The sequence below is a fragment of the Penicillium manginii genome (genome assembly GCF_028828005.1).
Source record: "Penicillium manginii strain IBT 31320 chromosome Unknown utg000005l:1.0-5665137.0:1.0-5668048.0, whole genome shotgun sequence".
Classification (NCBI taxonomy): Eukaryota; Fungi; Ascomycota; class Eurotiomycetes; order Eurotiales; family Aspergillaceae; genus Penicillium; species Penicillium manginii.
In genome coordinates, this window is record NW_026643106.1 from 4,908,476 (window position 1) to 4,927,661 (window position 19,186).

Genomic DNA, 19,186 nt, shown 5'->3' on the forward strand with positions numbered 1-19,186 from the left:
ACTCTCAACAAACATTCAATTTTGACCGGTAGCCCTATTTTGAATTAGTCTGGTGAGATTGGATGGGTCCAAATGTGGAAAATCTGTCTGATATATGGGTCGGCAAATGATTTGCCGCATCTCATTGGCATGGTGGCCTTAGACTCGTGGGGAAGTCATCGGTGCGCGGTTCCGTTCACCGCACATATCGAAATGCGAAGTCCTTTTGTTATAAAGTGACTCCGCGCGGATCAGATCTGGGGACCCCGGATTTCACTTTCTTCTTACGCGACATCACAATGACGGGCCAACTGAAAGACCGTGTTGAGATGACAGAAGACGCGGAGACAGGCATCTCGAAGGAGGAACAAGGGGTATGCCGTCCTATCTGCTATTTTGCGTTGTTGTGATTACGACCTAACGTGATTGTCAATAGATGACCTGCAATGAGAGTGTTCTGTCTATCGATGCCGCCCGTGAGAAGGCACTGGTATGGAAGCAAGACTTGCGAGTCGTTCCTCTTTCTGCGTTTATTTATCTGCTTTGCTACTTGGATCGGTCCAATATCGGTGAGCACCTAGGAAGCACTCAATTACTAGCTAGGCCTTATCCACTGATTTTTCAAAAGGAAATGCCAAAACACTCAATGCAGATACAGGCAATGATCTGGTTACTGAGACAAAAATCACGAATTTTCAATACACGTACGCGGGCCACGGGTGTGCAAAGCTTAGCTTGTCTGATACTAATGATGCTGCAGGATTGCCTTGATGGTATTCTTGATTGCTTATGCTATATTTGAGGTTCCATCTAACTACCTATTGAAGAAGCTCAAACCCAGCGTTCGTTATGTTTTTCTCCCCATGAAGCGCTTGACTAACCGACTTTAAGAGATGGATTGCGTTCTTGATGTTGTCCTGGGGTGCCCTCACAATTGGCTTGGGTGGTGTCAATAACTATGGGGAACTCACAGCAGTCCGGTTCCTTCTGGGTGCTATAGAAGCTGGTCTATTTCCTGGACTTGTCTACTATCTCACGTTTTGGTATCGCACGTTCGGAAAGGTCTCTACGAGTCGCCTTGATCCTTGCATCAGCCACACTCGCCGGAGCCTTTGGAGGTGCGATTGCATATGGAGTAGGTCAGATGAATGGGGTCAATGGAATCTCGGCCTGGAGATACTTGTTTTACATAGAAGGTGCACCATCCTGTGCATCTGCATTTCTCGTTTGGTTTCTTCTCCCAGACTACCCGGAGACGGCTAGCTGGCTCTCGGATGAAGAAAAGGAACTGGCACGCGAGCGACTTTCGGTTGAAGGATCTCATGGAGAATCTGGGGGACTTACTTGGGCTGAAGCGAAGAAGACGCTCGTTGACTGGCGTTTATATGCCCATTATTTGGTACGCTTCCGAAACATCGGGACCTTTGGTGGGAATATCTGCTCATTTCTTTCTAGATCTACTTTGGAATTTCCACGCCATTTTCTAGTCTCTCGCTTTTCACGCCATCAATTACAGCTGGTTTGGGTTTCTCTAACCTGCGGGCCCAATTAATGACCGTTCCTCCGTATGCGACCGCGTACGTTGTGACGGTCGCAGTGGCATGGTCGGCAGATTATTTCAATGCGTGAGTCCTGAGCAGAAATCTTCGAACACACAAAATCCGCTAGATATATGAATCTAACATTTTTGACCAAAGGCGAGGACTGCACTCTACGATTTTTGCACTAATAGGTGCGATTGGCTTCTTGGCCTCTGCTGCCCTTCCAGCCGATGCTTACGCTGTAAGTGACGGTTTATCATCCTTTCAAACCAGATTGATTTGATTTGCTAATAAAAGCATCACAGCACCGGTACGGCTGTCTAATTGTGGCATCAAGTGGCGCTTTTGCCTGTATTCCCCCACTCCTTGGGTGGCTTTCTTCCAACCTTCACTCTACGGGCGCGGCTGGCCTCGCTATTGCGCTCAATATCTCCTTCGGTGCCCCAGGGCAAATTGTTGGTGTTTGGATTTATAAAGCGGATGAAAAGGAGAAAGGTTACCCGACCGGGCACTGGACAAATGCTGCCCTGCTATTTTTTGTTGCTGTGGGATGTGTTTTATTACGTTTCTATTACGGCCGAATTAATCGGAAGAGAGCCGGCATTAAGCCATATGCATATTAGGCCATAATACGGTGTCAAAACTTGTCTGCTCGGTGAAAATCTGAACACAGAGTATTATATTTCGTAAGCAGCTTTGGAATACAGACATATTGTCAGACTCAGGAACAGATGGTCACTATTGAATACGCATTTATTTTATACTGCTTCCAAGTTAGTAACCTACACGGCTATTTTAGTTATAGTTAATTACTGTCAGTGGGTCAATCCATTGCGGCCATACTAGAGCCCCGTAGTTATAGTAATAGTGTGTCACCGACAGATGTTGACAGCCCGCGATAAGCTCCAGGTTAACAGGGGAATTAATGTAGCTTGTCTATTTCAATTCTTCCGGCCAACGGAGGATATCATGATCATACAAAATGATGCAGAATGTGAAACTTCTATGCAAATGAGCGAGAATCTATTTACAATGACTAGGCTCGCCCAGTCATGTCCAGCCATTCTATAGCAATCTAAAAAAACCCATATCCTAGCAAATTTACCAACCAAAACTTATAAAACAATCGTCTCAGACGTAGCGACAGAGAAATCTTCAGGCTTGAAAGTAGCCCATCTAAGTGGCGTTGTTGGCGCAAGTCCAGGTAGCCTTGGACGAGCTTTCGTTGATCGACTTGCCCGAGACGTAAAGTCCCAAACCGCACTAGTATTGTTAGCAAATTTTCTGATTTTAGCAGATAGTACTGTATAGGTCCATGACTTACGATAGCGCAGGCAATTGCCAAGATGATGAGGTTGATGATCAGTAGAGTGATCTTCTTCCAGTTGGCCGTCAACTGTCCCTTGTTCATAACAATCCAGAATAGGGCGGGAAGTCCATCTATGGAGTATTAGTATCGTTTCATACTCGACTTTCTGTTGTGGGCTGAGTATAAACTTACAGCTGAACCAACTGCCAAACAGGGCACTCTGCGTAAAGATATTAGTGATGCACGACACAAGGAGCGTGAGGGAACATACGATCAAACTGAGCAGGTCGTTGAACACGGGAATCGACTCAGCGATGATCCATGCAATGGTCCAAGTGCTCAGGGCAATACCAACCCAGGTTCCGAGTGCGAGAGGGCTGTTTTGGTGCATGTGGTGGGAGCGATCGCCACGGAAGATGCGTACATAAATGTACTTGCAAGCAACGTGACCAAATACAACACCCGCAACAACGACCTATTGAGAGTTAGAATAATTTCCAAGAAATTGAAGTAAGAGTCAAAACACTTACGGTTGGAATAGCCAGGCCGTAAGCCACCTTCTTCATAAGCGGGCCGGCTGACGACAAAGCCGGAGACTTCACATCGGGTCCTGCGTAGCAGTAGATAACCATGGCCGTAACAATGTACATCGTGGTATCAACAACCTGCAGCATAGCGAGGGCCTTCGGGAACTCGCGCGCATCCTCCATCTCAGACATGATACCGAAGAAAGACACATGGGCAATGTAGGCGAAAACGATGTTGGTGACAGCAAGGAAGGCGTCCACAAAGGAGACATCGGTCGTGATATCGTTTTGAACATTATCGGGGGGCCTCGACTCCAATGGAAATCATGGTAACGAGAGTGGCGACCAGGATACTGACAGCGGAAACGGTCGACATATAGAATACCTTTCCAGAGGTACGTGGCAATGCGGCAATACAACAAAAAATCAGGCCGACAACACCAAAAACGATGGTGCAGGTGCCGTGGTCGGTGATAGTGTTGAACAACACGGAGAATGTAAGGATGTGACTGGCCATCAAAAAGATGATGAACAGCAGCTGGCCGACGAAGAAAACTTCTCGCCCGATGGGACCTAGAAGGAGTTCACCGGCATCACCCATACTGTGCACCTGGGGGAAGCGCAGCTTGAACTGGCCCATAACATATCCAGTATACCAGGAAATACCAGAGAGACCGAGGAGAATGAGGAATGCACTGACGAACAGTCAGCTATTGTCTCGTAAAGACAAGCAGATAGGAGATGCTTACGGGACAATTCCAAGAGTGGCAACAGCAGATGGAAGAGATAGAATACCAAGCGAGATGTTTTCGGCAACCATAACTGCATTTTCTGTTAGAAAGGGATACTGATGGCTGTAAGCTCGGAACATTATGGGTTCTTACGCATTCCAGCTTGCCTGTATAAGAGTTAGGCTAGGCTATTCGTGACATGATTCCCCGTAGAGAAAGCGAGAATTCAAGTACTTACCACCACTTCATGACTCGATACTTGACTTCCCCGGATTCTTCATTTCCAAAGGGGTCATCTTCAGGGACAGAATCTTTCTGGTGCTGCTTCTCGGTGTCGGTGGAGTCATTGTAGACTTCGATGTCATCCGCGACATATTGGGGGGGCTTCGTGAGCGCTCATGACGGCCTAATTTGGAGGGATGTGAATATAATAGGCGTCCAGATGAGATAGACAAGAAGAAAGAAATCCGGAGGTCGCGCGACGTGGAGGTTGACCGGAGATGAAGACATAGCGACCCATATTTTTTTCTCTTGGCGCGTGGCGATGGAGAAAAAATGGAGAAAAATGGAGAAAAATTACCTAAAATCATAACTACATCACGATAGCGACCGATAAGTCATTGATTTGAGCTTACACCGGGTCTCCAAGTACGGCAAAAGAGCCTATTTGTTCCAGTTTTTTTTTCTAGCGCCCAAATACTGTACAAAATGCGCCCAAAAATGCGTATATAGATCCAAATTAGCTGCCGCATGCGCCACTGAAAATCGCTTACATAACTCTTCGCGTTTTAGATTTTATGCACGCCCCCCACACCGCCTTCTACAAGAGGCATGGTTTGCGTATAAGGCACGAACGAACCAACCCCAGGCCCGGCTTGTTCCCGGGCCGGTTGGGGTTGAGCCGGGCCGGCGAAGACCCCCCGGGGCCCCTCATGCGACTCGGCCGCTAGAGAAGATATCATCGAATCCAGTTAAACTGTGCGGTTTACCTAGGGCTCTTGGCCCTCCGATGCGGAGAAACCGGCAACCAGGCACCTTCCAGAAGCAAGTTAGAACAGAACCCCACACTAAAGGCCGTTGAAACAAGGGGGAGCCCAGGAGTCGATCTTCGATTTTGGGATTCGAACCCATTCGTGTCTTCTAATACTACTAAGTATACCCACTGTTCAAGTTTGTATCCGACGGTGTCAGTTTAGCGTGAGATCTACAATTAAACAAGTTCCGAGGTGGAACTTTCAAGATTGAACGAAACAAGGCTAGTGATTTTCTGAGTTGATTTACAATTTGGACTAACGCCGCCATCTTGCCCAAATTCAAGTTCACGACCGCCAGCCTGAGCCCGAGGGCTTACAAGCAAAGTTGGACTACATAACTACTAGTAGGTAGTAGTAAGAAACCCGAGGTCCCCGAGGTCACCACTGGCACTAGGTATGGTAAATTGCCTCAGGCAGGACTCCCGTGGATAACCGTGAAAACACTGGTACTACTACTACTAGTTCTAAATAGTAATCCTTAAAGCACTGGTAATACTGGTGGTTACTATAAAATTCATTCTGAGTCGGACCCGTGGACTCTTTGGCCTCGCACTCCTCGCTTTGGTAAAGCTTGAGTTTCCAAATCTTACGATGTCCTGATTCTGCTCATCCGGTATTAGTTGTAGTAAATTTCTTCAGTCCCATCAGGACGGGCCAAAGATAGAAATTTGACCCTGTATTGCACATTTCTGCCGTTATCCGCGGGCCCAATTTGGCGCCGACGGACAAACTGGGAAATTTCAACGTTCCGACCCACGAGTCGACAGGTATACTGGTAATAGTATGATGCGGATCGAGGCAATGAATTTTCTTGTTCATTTCACCAACAGCTCTTCCAACTTAACATCACTTGGGCACCAGGACAAAATGAAGCGGGTTTTCTCCAAAGTAAGAGGGGTTTCTTCCAGCAGGCAGCTGGCTTTTCCTATGCACCCCAATATTCCTTTTAGAATAGTGCTGGACATTTTCAGTCGGCTTTCAGTACCAGACCAGATCTGCTTTTCGTTGTGTTCCAAATATAGATTTTTCGCTATCTTCTAGGTACCAAATGCGTCCAAATTTCTCACCTTTGCCCACCAGAATCGAGACCGGTCCTATGTCTCAATATCAACATCGAGGAACGGCCCAGAGTACAGCTACTTCGCCGGCTTGAGGATACCCGCTGGAAATTCTGTAATGAGTGCTGGCGCCTTCAACCAAGAGCGAAACATTAAACTCATCATCCGGCCATACGCGATAAAAACTTCGCGATTTGATACTTTGTCCGACACCGAAAACTCTCAACGATACCGAAATTCGGCATTTTGGAGTGGTCGAGATTTGCCCGTGCCTTGCTATTACACTTAGCGATAAACTTCGATTGATATATGAAATTGAGAGACTTGAGAAGGAAGATCCACACGAAAAGAAGCTGGATCCCTCAAAGCTCCCAACCCAATAGCCTTATGATTTATCCAATGGGCGCATTCGTCACCGCTGCACCTTTACTGATCATCCCTTTGCACATGTTGAAATCGTGACGCAGCTTTGGAACGAGGGACCACATTTACTTACAAGCTCCAATTATGAGTTTCCAATTGGAGACAATATGGCCTCGAGAGACATATATTCTGGCCCTAGAACTTCCTTCGTGTTTGTAGAAGAAGATGTCGAAATTTGGATCATGAGCTTTTTCTATCAAGCTGGTTCAGGGTTTTCCGGCTGGCCAAAAGATCGTGATATCACCTTATCGAAAAGCGGAAGGGATATGAGACTTGAAATCCAGACATTTAGGAACCTGGGAGATCGAGATCTTCTGAATCGGGATTGGCTTGGTCATTGCTGTTGATACTGCTGTGCCGCTTCTAAAGCTATCGTATACGTCGAAAATACGGATATCCGTATGTTTTTGTAAATGAGCCCCTTGATTTTACTTAACTCCAAGATTTCTTGTTTTATTTATTCAAACTTTGCTTTTACCTTGAACTTGCCAAGATCCCATCTTTCCACTTGAAAATATACTAGTACCCAAAGCTCTGAGTCCGAGTCCGTTGTCAATACTGAATAATTATCTTACCATAGTAATGATGAATTGGAACTTCAAGACAGAGGAAGCCGCTGTGAAAGTTTATTTCGCACCTGGGCACTTGGTCCACGCTAGGTTGGAACTTGAATGAGCCCTGCCGGTCGAGATCGGTCTTTCAAAGTCAAATCCACCGTGACGTCCACGTTAGTGTAACCCGCGGCCAGGAAGCTCGATGAAGAGCCCGGGCTTTGCCACACCTACCCCACTCTTACACCTCAGCCGCGCCGACGCCTCTTCAACACGAGAACAAATGAGTGGCCGCTCTTTTACACCGCGGAAGGATTAGAAGTTAAAATGCCTCATTCTGTCCATCGTGGAATCATGATCAGATGACTCTACTTCTAAGTTGTAAGCAGCCACTTACTAGTATTCTCCAATGCTCACCAATGAGGGTTCTCGAGACAGGAGGCCCCGAAATATTTAAGAGGTATCCTCGCCTCTCAAACCTGGAAATTTCTCGTCCTGGTCAACTCGGAAACAAGTTCATTCTATTTAACCCCATATTAACGACCAAAAATACAATGTTGGGTTCATGCATTTGCGGAAAGCTGAAATACGAATTCAAGGGGGATTCGCAAGGGATGGTACGCAAATTATGACCCACCACAGTACGTTACGGATTCACGGATGCTAAATTAAACATCATATTTAGGCACTTTGCTACTGTCTTTCTTGCCGCAAGATCAGCGGTAGCACCCACACAACAAACATCCTGATCCCCGAAAAAGAATTATCTCTTACTAGTGGTTCCGCACAAACATCCACCCAAACCCATGAAACCGGCATGAAACTTACATTGCACTTTTGTGAATCCTGTGGAGGAACTCTGTACAAAACAGCCGATAGTGAAGACTTCGCCGGTATGGCCATAGTTCAGGCCGGAACTGTCGATCAACCCAATGTACTACAGGAAGTCAGACCGACCGTAGAACTCTTTACTAAGTATCGAGCTTCCTGGATTCCCAGACTCGAGGGCGTTGTCCAAAAAGCCGAGTTTTGATTTTTTTTTTTCTGATTCAACACCTCGGCATTTTACGGAATTTTGTTTTCTAGCTATTCCCCCAATCGCCAGAGATTGAAAAAGATCAGAGAGCAACTCCGCAGTTTACTGGAAATCAAGCATTACTCAATTTAATATTTCTTACTGATTCAAACCTTGGTTTCCAATTATCTAGTTGGATGCTAGTAGGGTTTGATGTAATTTCATCTCAATATTACTACTTCAAAAGACTTGAATAGCCCTGAAGTTCTTCAGGTCGAGTATAGTATATTCCCTGGGATTGGAATCTCAACTTACGAATTGATATGTAGGCGCTTGAGCTGGTGAAGAATTTTATCGTGCTGAGCGATCCATCTGATGGAAGGTAATCGATTGCTGATTACCATGTGTATTGGTCATTCACGTCTTAGGCCATTGTCAGAGAGAATATCCATTTCCAGATATTTAGAATTTTTCATTCTATTCAAGTTCATCTCTCACCTGGGCACAAAAGTGATGAATGGGCAAAGAAAAATACCTACCTAGGTATTTATTCTGGAGCGAGGAGGCAACTACAGGGAGCCAGCGGTAGCTACTAACTAGTATTAAGCCTTGGGCCACAGCGATCATTCGATCAACATTGGCCAACGCATCTTACGCCCGTCTGCACCTGGACAGGTGTTTGAGTGACCAATGTAAGCTCTGGATCATCAAGTGCCCAGGTGGCTAGTATGCCCAGGTGCATGAGAAAATCTGAATGTCAATCCTTGAGACAAAGGCAATCTAGAATGGTTCTCCGGATGTATGAGGCTCCGCATTGGAAATAGCTTAGCGTAAAGCTTTGGTCAAAACCTCATTTGAATAAATTGGAAGATGGTCTCGGATAGAGTGACCTACGCGACCGGGTGAATATAATAGGCTCAATAGCGGTCAGTGTTCCCTTTTGACAGCGCATTGTACATGCTACTATGCACATGAAAGCCCCGGATTTATCGGGGGCGCGTATCCCGCCAATACGCAAACAGCTGACGAAAGGGACACGGAACCCGCCTACTTGGGTAAAGAGTGCGATCATGTAGCCCCTACCCACAAGCCCCCTTATTAACAAAGACCGAGCACATTACCAGGGAATTAATCATGTTCCTAGGAGGTATCTGGCGCCTCTGATCGTCCATAAGCTGGTAGGCTCTGGAGCTATCTGGTTATCACACCAAGTTTCACGATACGTGTTGTAAAAAAAGGTCCACAGAACAATATGATGGAACCTTTGTCGAACAGTGCGCCGCCTGGTGAAGTGACCGTGGATGGAACTAACACTCAGGAGAGTGAGGAGCACCCCACAACCGAATACATGCAAGGTTGGGCTCTTGCTTTGTTGACCGTGGCTTTCATGTCCATTTGCTTCGTGCTGGCCATTGATAATACAATTCTGGGTTCGTGTTTCATCATAGCAAGGGGGAGCCATAAAACCTAATTTTCATTCCAAGCGACGGCGATTCCCAGCATCACCAGCGACTTTCATAGCCTCAACGATATCGGCTGGTACGGCTCTTCCTACTTGATCGCGCAAATGTCACTTCTACCGACTTGCGGTCGGCTCTACACATTGTACAACATAAAGTGGATTTACTGCGGCTCACTGGTCATCTTTGAACTCGGCTCTGTTGTCTCTGCTGTCGCCCCAAATTCCATCGTGCTTATCATAGGTCGTGCAATCTCTGGTCTCGGTGCTGCTGGCTTGGTAAGTGGAACGACAACTATTCTATCTTATTGCGTGTCATTGCAAAAGCAGGCGATGCTATCGCCCATCGTCCTGGGAGTGTACAACATCGGGTCGGCAATTGGGCCACTTGTGGGCGGTTCGATAACAGATAACAAAACGTTGACATGGCGATTTATTTTCTGGATCAATCTCCGTAAGTCCCCGTTGAAAACAATTTGAAGGCTTTCTTCCACTCCAAAAACGTGAGCTAAAGATTTGAAGCCTTTGGAGCTGTCGGGCTAGCTCTAGTCTGGTTCACTCTGCGAAAGCCACCACCTGCAGTAAAGGCGGGCTTGCCCTGGAGTCAGAAGCTGCGTCAGCTCGACCTCCCAGGAGCTACTCTACTGCTCGGTGCGACATCGTGTTTGAATTTGGCATTGCAGTGGGGTGGAATTGTCTACCCCTGGTCTGATGCCAAGGTGTTTGGGTGCCTTATTGGGTTCAGTCTACTTTTGGTTGTGTTTGTGGGCTTACAATTCCGATGGAAAAAAAGGTCGGCTCCTCCTTTTCTGAATATTTGCTACCTGCGCAGGGCCGTTAAAGTGGCTTACTTTCTACCATCATTCTAGTTCGAACATTCCCCTGCACATTTTCCGAAGTCGTACCATGTCGGTATCATGCGGTTTCACGATGCTCGTCCAGGTAGCTATAGTCGTGCAATCGTATTATTGGCCCATATATTTTCAGTCTGTCAGGAACACCAATGCCGAGGTCTCAGGAATAAATCTACTCCCGTTGATTGTTTCTAATAGTCTCAGCATGCTTTGTGCAGGCGCCATAGTGTCGAAATTTGGGCATTATTTGCCATTTATGTGGATCGGACCTCTCATCCTGGCTACTGGAGGGGGTCTATATCAACTAGTGCGGGTCGACAGTCCACGTGGACAATGGATAGGGCTTCAAATTATATCGGGGCTTGGATATGGCTGCTGTAACCAAATGCCAATTCTCGCTGTGCAGGTCGTCCTCAAAAAGGCAGATATACCAACGGGTATGGTCATGATCATGTTTTTTCAATTCCTGGGGGGCGCGCTGGGTCCTAGTGTTGGGCAAAACCTTTTTACCGATGGTCTTCTACGAAGGCTCAGCAAGGTGCAGAGTATAGATGGGGCGGCCGTTGTAGCGGCCGGCGCAAGTGGTTTCAGGGAGGTGGTTCCTCCCGAACTCATCGATTTCGTCGTGGATGCATTTAATTCCGCTTTGAAGAGTGTATTCTGGGTTGCGCTAGCTACACCAGCCCTTGCTTGGATGATAAGCTTGGCAATGGAGTGGCTGAAATTGTCGAGCACTAAGAAACATGATACAGAAGCTTCGCCCGAGGAGGCTGCGGAAAAATAGCCTGCTCCAAGATTACTAGTAGTGGCAACCAAGAGGGGAATGAGGATCAATTAGGGGAGTTAAATAAATATACGTACGAATTTAGGGAAGATAAATCTAGTAAATGCGCATATTAAAACTGTTAATATTACAAAGGGACTTTTCCTTTTTAAAATTTTTTTTTCTAAAAATAGTGGAAACATCCTTATCATACTACTAGTTAGTACTCCTTCCTACTCGGTATCATGCCTAATTCAACTTTTGTATAGGTGGAAAACCTGAAACTCACTAAGACACTGGGTCGATTGCAGCGATTGCCCAGGTGCCTACGTAACCATGGGGCATCGCACGCGAGCTTCTGTCAACTGCCCAGGTGTCAGCACGAAATGCTTCGATTCATGGATATTGAGAAGTAGAATGGAAACGAATAACAGGCACGTTTCTCAATCAGGCTACACACACTCGAGTGTCTCCCGTCTATCCACTCTCTTGGGCCTAATTCCGACGGATCCCCGGGATCTCCATCTCCACAGGACCCACTCAGAGCGGAGTTCACAGGTCCGAACCCCCATGTCGATGCCCAGACCTATTCCATATCCATACCTCCTCATGCAGGTTTCTTTATCTCACCGCTCGATAGTGCAACGCTGTTAGGCAACCAACTGCCCCTTTGCTCTGACTCTGACCCCGACCCCCTGATGACTGTTACTTAAGCCGCGACGGCCCAGACAGGACATTCTATATCGCATCCACGACAATGATGGGTTCTATGCTCGATATGCACGACTCTGCGGATATCAACGCAGATTCTAGCTTACAGTCACGGTTGGTTATTGATTCTAAAGCTCGTAATAAGAGCGATGAGACTAACGCGGGAGCCTCTCTTTCTTCACCGAAAACAGAACAGGACCAAGCAGATCTCCATGAAAATAGCAGGCTACCTATTCCTTCGAACAACGATGAAAATGACGGTCGCGTGGCCTCCGAAAATGAAGTACACGATCTCCTTCATGTCGTTGACAAAATTCCGGCTCGGCTTTGGGTAGCATGTATCGCGGGTATTCTGGAACGCTTTGTCTGGTACGGGGCGACTGCTCCTCTACGTGCGTGGTATCTTCATCCTGACCCCAATATTCTTCGGCTGACGTTTGACAGAAAATTACCTGCAAAATGCTCGAGGTGGTGAGGTTCCGGGGGCACTGGGATTGCACCAAGCTACTGCAACCAACATCGTCAACGCACTGATCATCGGGTCGTATATCACACCTGTACCTGCTGCCGTTGTTGCCGATAGCTGGCTGGGTCGTTATAAAACTATGCTATATTCTGCTATGTACTGTGAAGTTCTATCTCCTTCTGTTTCGCTACCGCTGACCTTTGGGTGGCTAACATTCTTGCAGTATTGAGGCCATCGGGGCGACTATTCTTTTTGCGACATCTTTCCCCGTCACCATTGACAAAGGAGCTGCTCTGCCCGGAGTGATAACAGCTTGTGTACTGCTGGCTATTGGATCCGGGGGGTTTCAAAACCACTGTTGTCCCATTTATTGGTGAGTCAATCTTTCAAGCTCTTGTGGATTGGTCTGGAGGCTAACATTGTTTAGCCGATCAATATGACGAGGCCGAGTTTCGAATTAAGATTGAGAAAAGCGGAAAGATGGTTGTCACTAGTCGAGAGCTAACTATCACATACATCTACAATGCCTTCTACTGGTGAGAAAAATTCTTTCTTCGTTTCTCAAAAATTACTCACACAATGGACAGGGCTATAAATGTCGTGGGCTTTCTAGCCGATTCAACGCCGCTGTTGGAACGATATGTTGGCTTTTGGCTAGCCTATTTGATTCCGTGCTGCGCCATGTGGATTGCTCTGATACCAATTCTCGTTGGTCGCACGTTCTTCGGTGAGTCCATTTCCCTCCGAGTCGGAGCACGGCAATGGTTCGGTTTAATAACATCAAATATCATAGTCCGAACTTCGCCAACAGAGAACATCATGCCCCAGGTATGCGATGTGCTGCGATATGGGATCGCCGGTCGGTTCAAAATGGATGCCGCAAAGCCAGACGCGCAGCTTCGTCAACATGGTCGCCAAGTTCCCTGGACAGACTTATTTGTCGAAGATATCAAGAGAAGTCTTCTAACTTGCCGAGTACTGTGAGTTAATGCCCCGCTCCTTCTCATATGCAGCCCGAACTAACAGTTTCCTAGGCTTCTGTTCCCTATCCACTGGCTCTGCTATAACCAGACATTCAACAACTTGATCTCCCAAGCAGGACAAATGATTACATACGGTATTCCTAACGATATGATGAAAATTGCCGGTGCCATTTCTGGGATAATAGTCGCCCCGATCATTCAGAAAGGACTCTACCCCTTCCTTACAAAGAGAGGAGTCTCATTTGGACCCATCGCACGAATGTCAGTCGGATTTCTCGTGCTGACCCTGTCTATGGCCTACACAACCGTCGTTCAAAAGCTCATCTACCGGGCTGGACCGTGCTACGATATACCTCTGACATGTGCTGCTGCCAACAATTCCACAATCCCCAACCAGATTTCGGTCTTTCTCCAAATCCCAATTTATTTTGGTGGGGCATTGGCGGAGGTATTTTGCCTCACCACGGGAACTGAATATGCTTATAATCAGGCACCGGAGAGTATGAAGACACTGGTTCAAGCGATCTGGCTAGCTATGGCTGGTATTGGAGCTTGTCTTGCACTGGCCTTCACCCCTCTTACCAAGGATCCACATTTGGTCACTATGTATGCCATCTTGACTGGACTTCTGGGTGGAGCGACTATTCTGTTGTGGGCTCTGTTCCGACAATTGGACAAGTCGAAAGCCAAAGACGGCGTGGAATAGAGGCATACTCCTCTTGAAAACTTCCAACGGAATGGTGCGGGATAATACATATCATTCGCTTGGCATGAATCATTCTGCTTCATTGCACGACTTCAAGGGTCTGGATTGCAATTTGACGTTGAAATAACGGTGGAATGGGGTCTGCGATGCTAGGAAGAGATTGTTTTTGTAATAAATAAATTGGAATCTTTATAATTAGAGCAAAAAGCCAAAGTTGAAATTTCTCGAGGTCTGCACGGTCTCCATATTACAGCTTCTACTCCCGGAGGACAGGTTCATATCCACAAATTCTTAGGACATGGTTCTCGTAGCATGGTATTGTTTGTGAAATGAACTAAGTGCCCTAAACTGGCTTTACCAGTAGAAAGAGGCCAGTATGACGGTCATTATCATCAGTCCCGTACCGGTGGTCACGGGAATGGAGAATGCCTGGCGAGCATCATTCCCAGGAGATGGGTTCTCGGTGCTATCTGGGTTATCGGCAGCCGTCCTGGCACTGCCGCCACTGCTCGTGATCTCTGTGCTCTCAGTGTTCGTTGTAGCGGTAGGGGTGGCAGTCTCTGTAGGAGTAGGGGTAGTGGTGATAGTTGTACTGGTCTGGCCTGTCTTTTCATTTTCTTGTGGAAAGTCGTAATTGAGGCATGAATTCAACTCCTTCCAAAAGCTCGAGTTTTCGGACTGTCCTTCCCACAATTTGTAGAGCGTATCATTACAAGGTAATCTTGGGGAATACTCTAGGTCGACAGCTCCTAAATCCTCCATGGCGGGTAGATAGATGCTATATTTTGAAGACAATAAGTTCTCTCTGTTGAAAATCCCCAAGATAGGTATGGTTGACAAACCTGTGTAGCTCACCCCATATCCTGAAATATCTAGCAGTTTGAATAGTCGAGTAGAGGTCGAGAGGAATTCTCGTGGTTATTTCAGCGCCGACAGTTGTTTTGCCCAAGGAACCCAAGCTGAGACTGCTAAATGGTTAGGATGTGACAAGCCCCGACGGGTTTGATGATGTAGTAAGCTGGGAAGTCGAACCTAGATACACCACCGTAAACTTCAAGCGTTCCATTCAAGGTATGAAGATTTGGAGCGTCAAAATCCAGTGTTTCTTCATAGCCCCATTCGATGTTGATCCGCAGCCCTTGGAGAGTCGAAGGGCCAGTCTGCTCTATGTATCCCACCACTTCTAGCTTAGGCAGGAATACGCTTGATTGATATATAGTCAGCAATAATTCTCGATCGCAAATGAGGTCCGAACCTTTTCACTGTCCCCACCACTTGGAAGTAATCTGCTTTCTCGAGCGAGGGAAGGTCAACGACGATATAAGGAATATTCTTGTCAGTTCCAGAAATGCCACAGTCCTCAGAGCCACAGAATTCACAAGTCATAGTGACGGTTTTCAGCGAACTGAAATTTGTGCTATCAAACACGTGTGAGAGGGAATTTCGGCCGACGTTACGGTGTTGATACATACCTTGACCAACTCCCCTTAATGGACACATTGTCGGCCTCGGTCAACGATCTCAGATCTATCTCGCCACTTTCCGACTTTTGAATAAGCTCGACGTCTCTCGTTCTATTCAGCTTCGGTAGGTGAACGTCGCCGGCAAGAGCAAGGTGAATATTATCGATCCCTTCAAGATCGCGCATCTCGAACAGATCTAAATCAGGTGCGCCATCACCAGCCGTGGAGATATCTCCGTTGAAGTCAGTCACTTCATTGAGAATAAATTTGCCCTCGTATTCTGACTGAATAACAATATTTCCATTTAGCGTCGTACACCCCTCAAGCGCGTCCAGCTGGTCGGGGGTGTGTAGTTCGAGGGCCTTTGTACCATTCTCGTCCACGTCAGTAGTAGTGTCGCATTCCTTTGTTTCGGCACCTATCTAAAGTCAGCGGTTCTTCATGAATAGCAGTAGAAAAAGAGTGACGATTGTTACCGAGACATGATGTCGCTGCGCCCAAGGCGACTGCAACAAAAAGCCGTGAAACCCTCATAACTGTCGCTGATCGCCAATGAAGATAGAAATCTGAACGGGGAAATTCTCCCCTTAAATATAGCGGGGCATCTTTAGACCTAGCAGTCACAAACAGAGCGCGACCCTGGAAACGAGATTGCATCGTATCAGACTAGACGCGACGGATCTTCTTGGCCGCCCCTGGGCCCGTTCGCCGCGATTGCCCGGCCCTATAGGGCCCCTCCCCCAACGGTGGAATTTATGGGGGCGGGGGGGCTCTTATTCGCTTAGTTTCAGGGACCATGCGAGCTTCTCTTGGCTTTCCATTTCAAACGAAAGGGCCAATCCGACATTGGTCGTTCCAGCCAAAAGGTTCCAGTGTCTGTTTATGTGTCTGATGAAGTTGATTGGGGCGATGGGCTGCTAGGCTCGGTCCGCGGAATACAGTGCCTGCTCTGAAAACACATCCTGTCATGCAGAGATGCTATCGGGTTTGTTAGCTAAAAACCGAGACCAACAGTGTTTGCCACTTGGTAGCCTCAGGCTTAAGGCATCTCACTAATGCCGCCTATGGTGACTGGTATAAGTTACTAGTCAGTAGCTGCCGACAAACAACTGGATAGAATGCCTGAAAGGGGTTGCATAGTGATCGTCCGGATGGGGTTCTTTTTCTCTCAAAAAAAGAAAGAAAAAGCCTTTCTGATCCTGCACTACATTAGTCCACAATGCTTACGATAATTGCTGCAACTTCCAAGGTTGTAAGTTGTTCAAGTTGACTTGCTCAGGTTTGCGAAAATACTCACAATATAGGACCATACGCATGCTCGTACTATCTGGACCAGGTGTCTTCAATGAATGGGGATTTTGTCTTTAACCTCAAGAGTTTAGTAGGACCCGGTATACATTCCAATTTTCATTGGTTTACAGTGCAGGTTGGTATCTAAGCCCTGGAGTAAGAACATACTAGTTAGCTATGGCGACCGATACTAGTAAGAAAGTGCCTCTAGTAAATAGACAAATTACTTCAAGTATCATGCGATAACTAGTATAAACCGGTAAGAGTCCACCCGAGTTACAGATACCTAGGTAGTAATCGTTCAAGAAAAATTCATCCAATGTTAATCAACGCCTGTGATGGCCGAGCTCATACTTTTATATTGATATTCATGCTGCATTTTTAGCAAAATTGGCAGCGTCCTCGACATTCAAGGCATAAGTCAAATGGGCAGGGCCAATCAAGATACCATTTTTGCAGATATCATCCCCGGCATGACATGCTGTGTATACCTTGGATGCAGGAACATTCGACAGAGGCTGGGTATTTTCTGTTTCTCGTTAGCAAGAAATCAATATATAGTCATAAAATCAGATTGAAATCATACTGGGATCTCCAAACAATAATACGCTGCTAATCCAGCTTGCGGTTGTGGCCTGGAGCTTCGAAACGGCATTGTGCACAATTTGACAACCCTGAGAATATCCAGAGGCAATGAGCTTGGTCTTGGGGCATTGCGATTTCACCGCCTCGATTTGTCGCGCCCTACGAAGGCAATATCAGTCAGCATAGTATAGTCTGTGTTGGGTGGAACATTCTTTTGTCGACTTACATTTCTGTGCTTCCAGCCGCATCTCCACCAGACAAATATCCTTGGACAGATGCCACGTAGTTGTTGACACCCTGAATAGTGAGTGCAGAATCACCGAATGTGTCTAGAAGGGCATCGAATAAGGGTGGCCCGACGAGAACCCCAACCTAGCGACGAGAAGCGTTTAGCAAGTCATTCATCTGGTAGAATTGATACACCATGAGACTTACATTTCCCGGCTCAGCTGTACCGCGCGCAAACACCACGGTCCATTCTTTACACGCCCCACCAGCTTCATTATAGGTTTCTTGCGCGCCGGTTAAAATGCCGAGTAATTTGCTGAAATCGGTGATGATAGCTGTCCCCTTGGTGAGAGACTCGCTGATCACAGGTAGGTGGCCAATGAGAATATTTAAGAACTCATTCAAACTGGCGCCCCTCTTAGTAATTTGTGCATGGGTGTCTTCGGGTAGAGGGGCAGCGTATATGGTATTGAGTCCGAGGAAGGTCAACAACAGTAATTGAAACTTGAAGTTGAAAAACATGATTCCAGTGGAGTAGATATACTTTGTGTGAATTGTGTATCTTACTCAAAAGGTACTTGTGTTTGAGGAGATTTCTTGCTCTATTTCAAGGTTTAAAGGGAAATGTCCCTTCATTTATAACATAGCATCAACGGACACATTGGGTTGTTCACATGGCATTTCGACAGTCTCTAGTTTGGCGCCGAGGCTTTGAACCATATCAAGGCGTAGAGAGCATACAGTGGAAACCAGGCACCGATGGATCAAGAAAACATTTAAAATGCGTGAGATACTGGTATAGTCAGTCCTGCATGACGAATGCTACAACCCCCGCTTCACTAACGAACTTAAAAATCTACTCACGCCGAGATTGCCCAATTATAATTAAGCTTACATCTTGGCAGGTGGATTCTGCATCCTTATTGTTTGCCAAGTACTGCGATTCTCCGAATGCCCGAAGGCATCAGTGGTAGATCCCACCCGGCGCTATTAATCAGCCATCGGAGATACCAATTTTAGGCCTTCTTTTCAATAGAAAAGAGGAAAGAAGAAGACAAGCTGCTGCTGCATTTTTGTGACTGATTAGGATCACCCAACGTTTAATCTGTTATTGTGAGAAATAGCTTCCTCGTGGTAGTATATCCATTCACTAGTTAATATCTTCAAGTCAAAACTCCCATTCTCTTAACTAATCTCGGTTCCGCCCGGCTCGCCAGGATTCCTGCAAAGTGGGGAAATAAATTCCGTGAACTTGGGGAAGTACTTGGCTAACTTTGGAATAATATAATAGACTTTGGTTCGTCCTAATTAGGCATTTGGCCCGCTGCCAAAAAGTCACGAGTCGTCAACGTCTTCCCCGCCAACTGTAATTCACGCACTCCCGAGTCCGTACTTTATTTGGACATGGCGAGCAGGTGAGCGAAGAATATATACCCAGAGAGAAGTCACTCGGTTCATGATAGAACTCATGGTGACTTAGATAATATTCAATCTTCAAGGGACGAAGGTG

At 46.6% G+C, this 19,186-nt stretch overlaps 8 protein-coding genes across 8 annotated transcripts; 5 read left to right on the plus strand and 3 right to left on the minus strand.

The window, feature by feature from the left end:
- Positions 1–278: 278 nt before the first annotated feature.
- Positions 279–2,143, plus strand: N7533_008166 (uncharacterized protein; the record flags this gene model as incomplete). The annotated part of the gene is given in 9 exon segments (XM_057104816.1): positions 279–353; positions 416–548; positions 608–683; positions 740–821; positions 871–1,031; positions 1,042–1,378; positions 1,435–1,604; positions 1,677–1,761; positions 1,826–2,143. 9 exon segments carry the CDS (start codon positions 279–281, stop codon positions 2,141–2,143), a joined length of 1,437 nt encoding a protein of 478 aa, XP_056959773.1.
- Positions 2,144–2,696: 553 nt separating this feature from the next.
- N7533_008167 (uncharacterized protein) lies at positions 2,697–5,021 on the minus strand (the record flags this gene model as incomplete). The annotated part of the gene is made up of 10 exons (XM_057104817.1): positions 2,697–2,783; positions 2,845–2,960; positions 3,022–3,049; positions 3,101–3,304; positions 3,360–3,668; positions 3,715–4,051; positions 4,106–4,178; positions 4,241–4,254; positions 4,326–4,471; positions 4,947–5,021. 10 exons carry the CDS (start codon positions 5,019–5,021, stop codon positions 2,697–2,699), a joined length of 1,389 nt encoding a protein of 462 aa, XP_056959774.1.
- A 1,141-nt stretch (positions 5,022–6,162) lies between these two features.
- N7533_008168 (uncharacterized protein) lies at positions 6,163–6,949 on the plus strand (the record flags this gene model as incomplete). Its single annotated transcript, XM_057104818.1, has 2 exons — positions 6,163–6,447; positions 6,563–6,949. Coding segments are annotated over 2 exons (672 nt in total), but the record flags the coding sequence as incomplete, so codon positions are not given.
- A 758-nt stretch (positions 6,950–7,707) lies between these two features.
- On the plus strand, positions 7,708–8,186 carry N7533_008169 (GFA family protein; the record flags this gene model as incomplete). The annotated part of the gene is made up of 2 exons (XM_057104819.1): positions 7,708–7,770; positions 7,839–8,186. 2 exons carry the CDS (start codon positions 7,708–7,710, stop codon positions 8,184–8,186), a joined length of 411 nt encoding a protein of 136 aa, XP_056959776.1.
- A 1,234-nt stretch (positions 8,187–9,420) lies between these two features.
- Positions 9,421–11,265, plus strand: N7533_008170 (MDR family MFS transporter; the record flags this gene model as incomplete). Its single annotated transcript, XM_057104820.1, has 4 exons — positions 9,421–9,598; positions 9,653–10,081; positions 10,150–10,387; positions 10,497–11,265. The coding sequence occupies 4 exons, from the start codon at positions 9,421–9,423 to the stop codon at positions 11,263–11,265; spliced, it is 1,614 nt and encodes a 537-aa protein (XP_056959777.1).
- A 736-nt stretch (positions 11,266–12,001) lies between these two features.
- On the plus strand, positions 12,002–14,110 carry N7533_008171 (Proton-dependent oligopeptide transporter family; the record flags this gene model as incomplete). Its single annotated transcript, XM_057104821.1, has 7 exons — positions 12,002–12,347; positions 12,400–12,577; positions 12,645–12,781; positions 12,849–12,957; positions 13,009–13,148; positions 13,215–13,401; positions 13,456–14,110. The coding sequence occupies 7 exons, from the start codon at positions 12,002–12,004 to the stop codon at positions 14,108–14,110; spliced, it is 1,752 nt and encodes a 583-aa protein (XP_056959778.1).
- Positions 14,111–14,464: 354 nt separating this feature from the next.
- N7533_008172 (uncharacterized protein) lies at positions 14,465–16,107 on the minus strand (the record flags this gene model as incomplete). The annotated part of the gene is made up of 6 exons (XM_057104822.1): positions 14,465–14,888; positions 14,953–15,075; positions 15,143–15,313; positions 15,366–15,527; positions 15,583–15,991; positions 16,050–16,107. 6 exons carry the CDS (start codon positions 16,105–16,107, stop codon positions 14,465–14,467), a joined length of 1,347 nt encoding a protein of 448 aa, XP_056959779.1.
- A 1,124-nt stretch (positions 16,108–17,231) lies between these two features.
- On the minus strand, positions 17,232–18,198 carry N7533_008173 (uncharacterized protein; the record flags this gene model as incomplete). The annotated part of the gene is made up of 4 exons (XM_057104823.1): positions 17,232–17,392; positions 17,450–17,607; positions 17,675–17,820; positions 17,884–18,198. The coding sequence occupies 4 exons, from the start codon at positions 18,196–18,198 to the stop codon at positions 17,232–17,234; spliced, it is 780 nt and encodes a 259-aa protein (XP_056959780.1).
- Between the last annotated feature and the right edge of the window lie 988 nt (positions 18,199–19,186).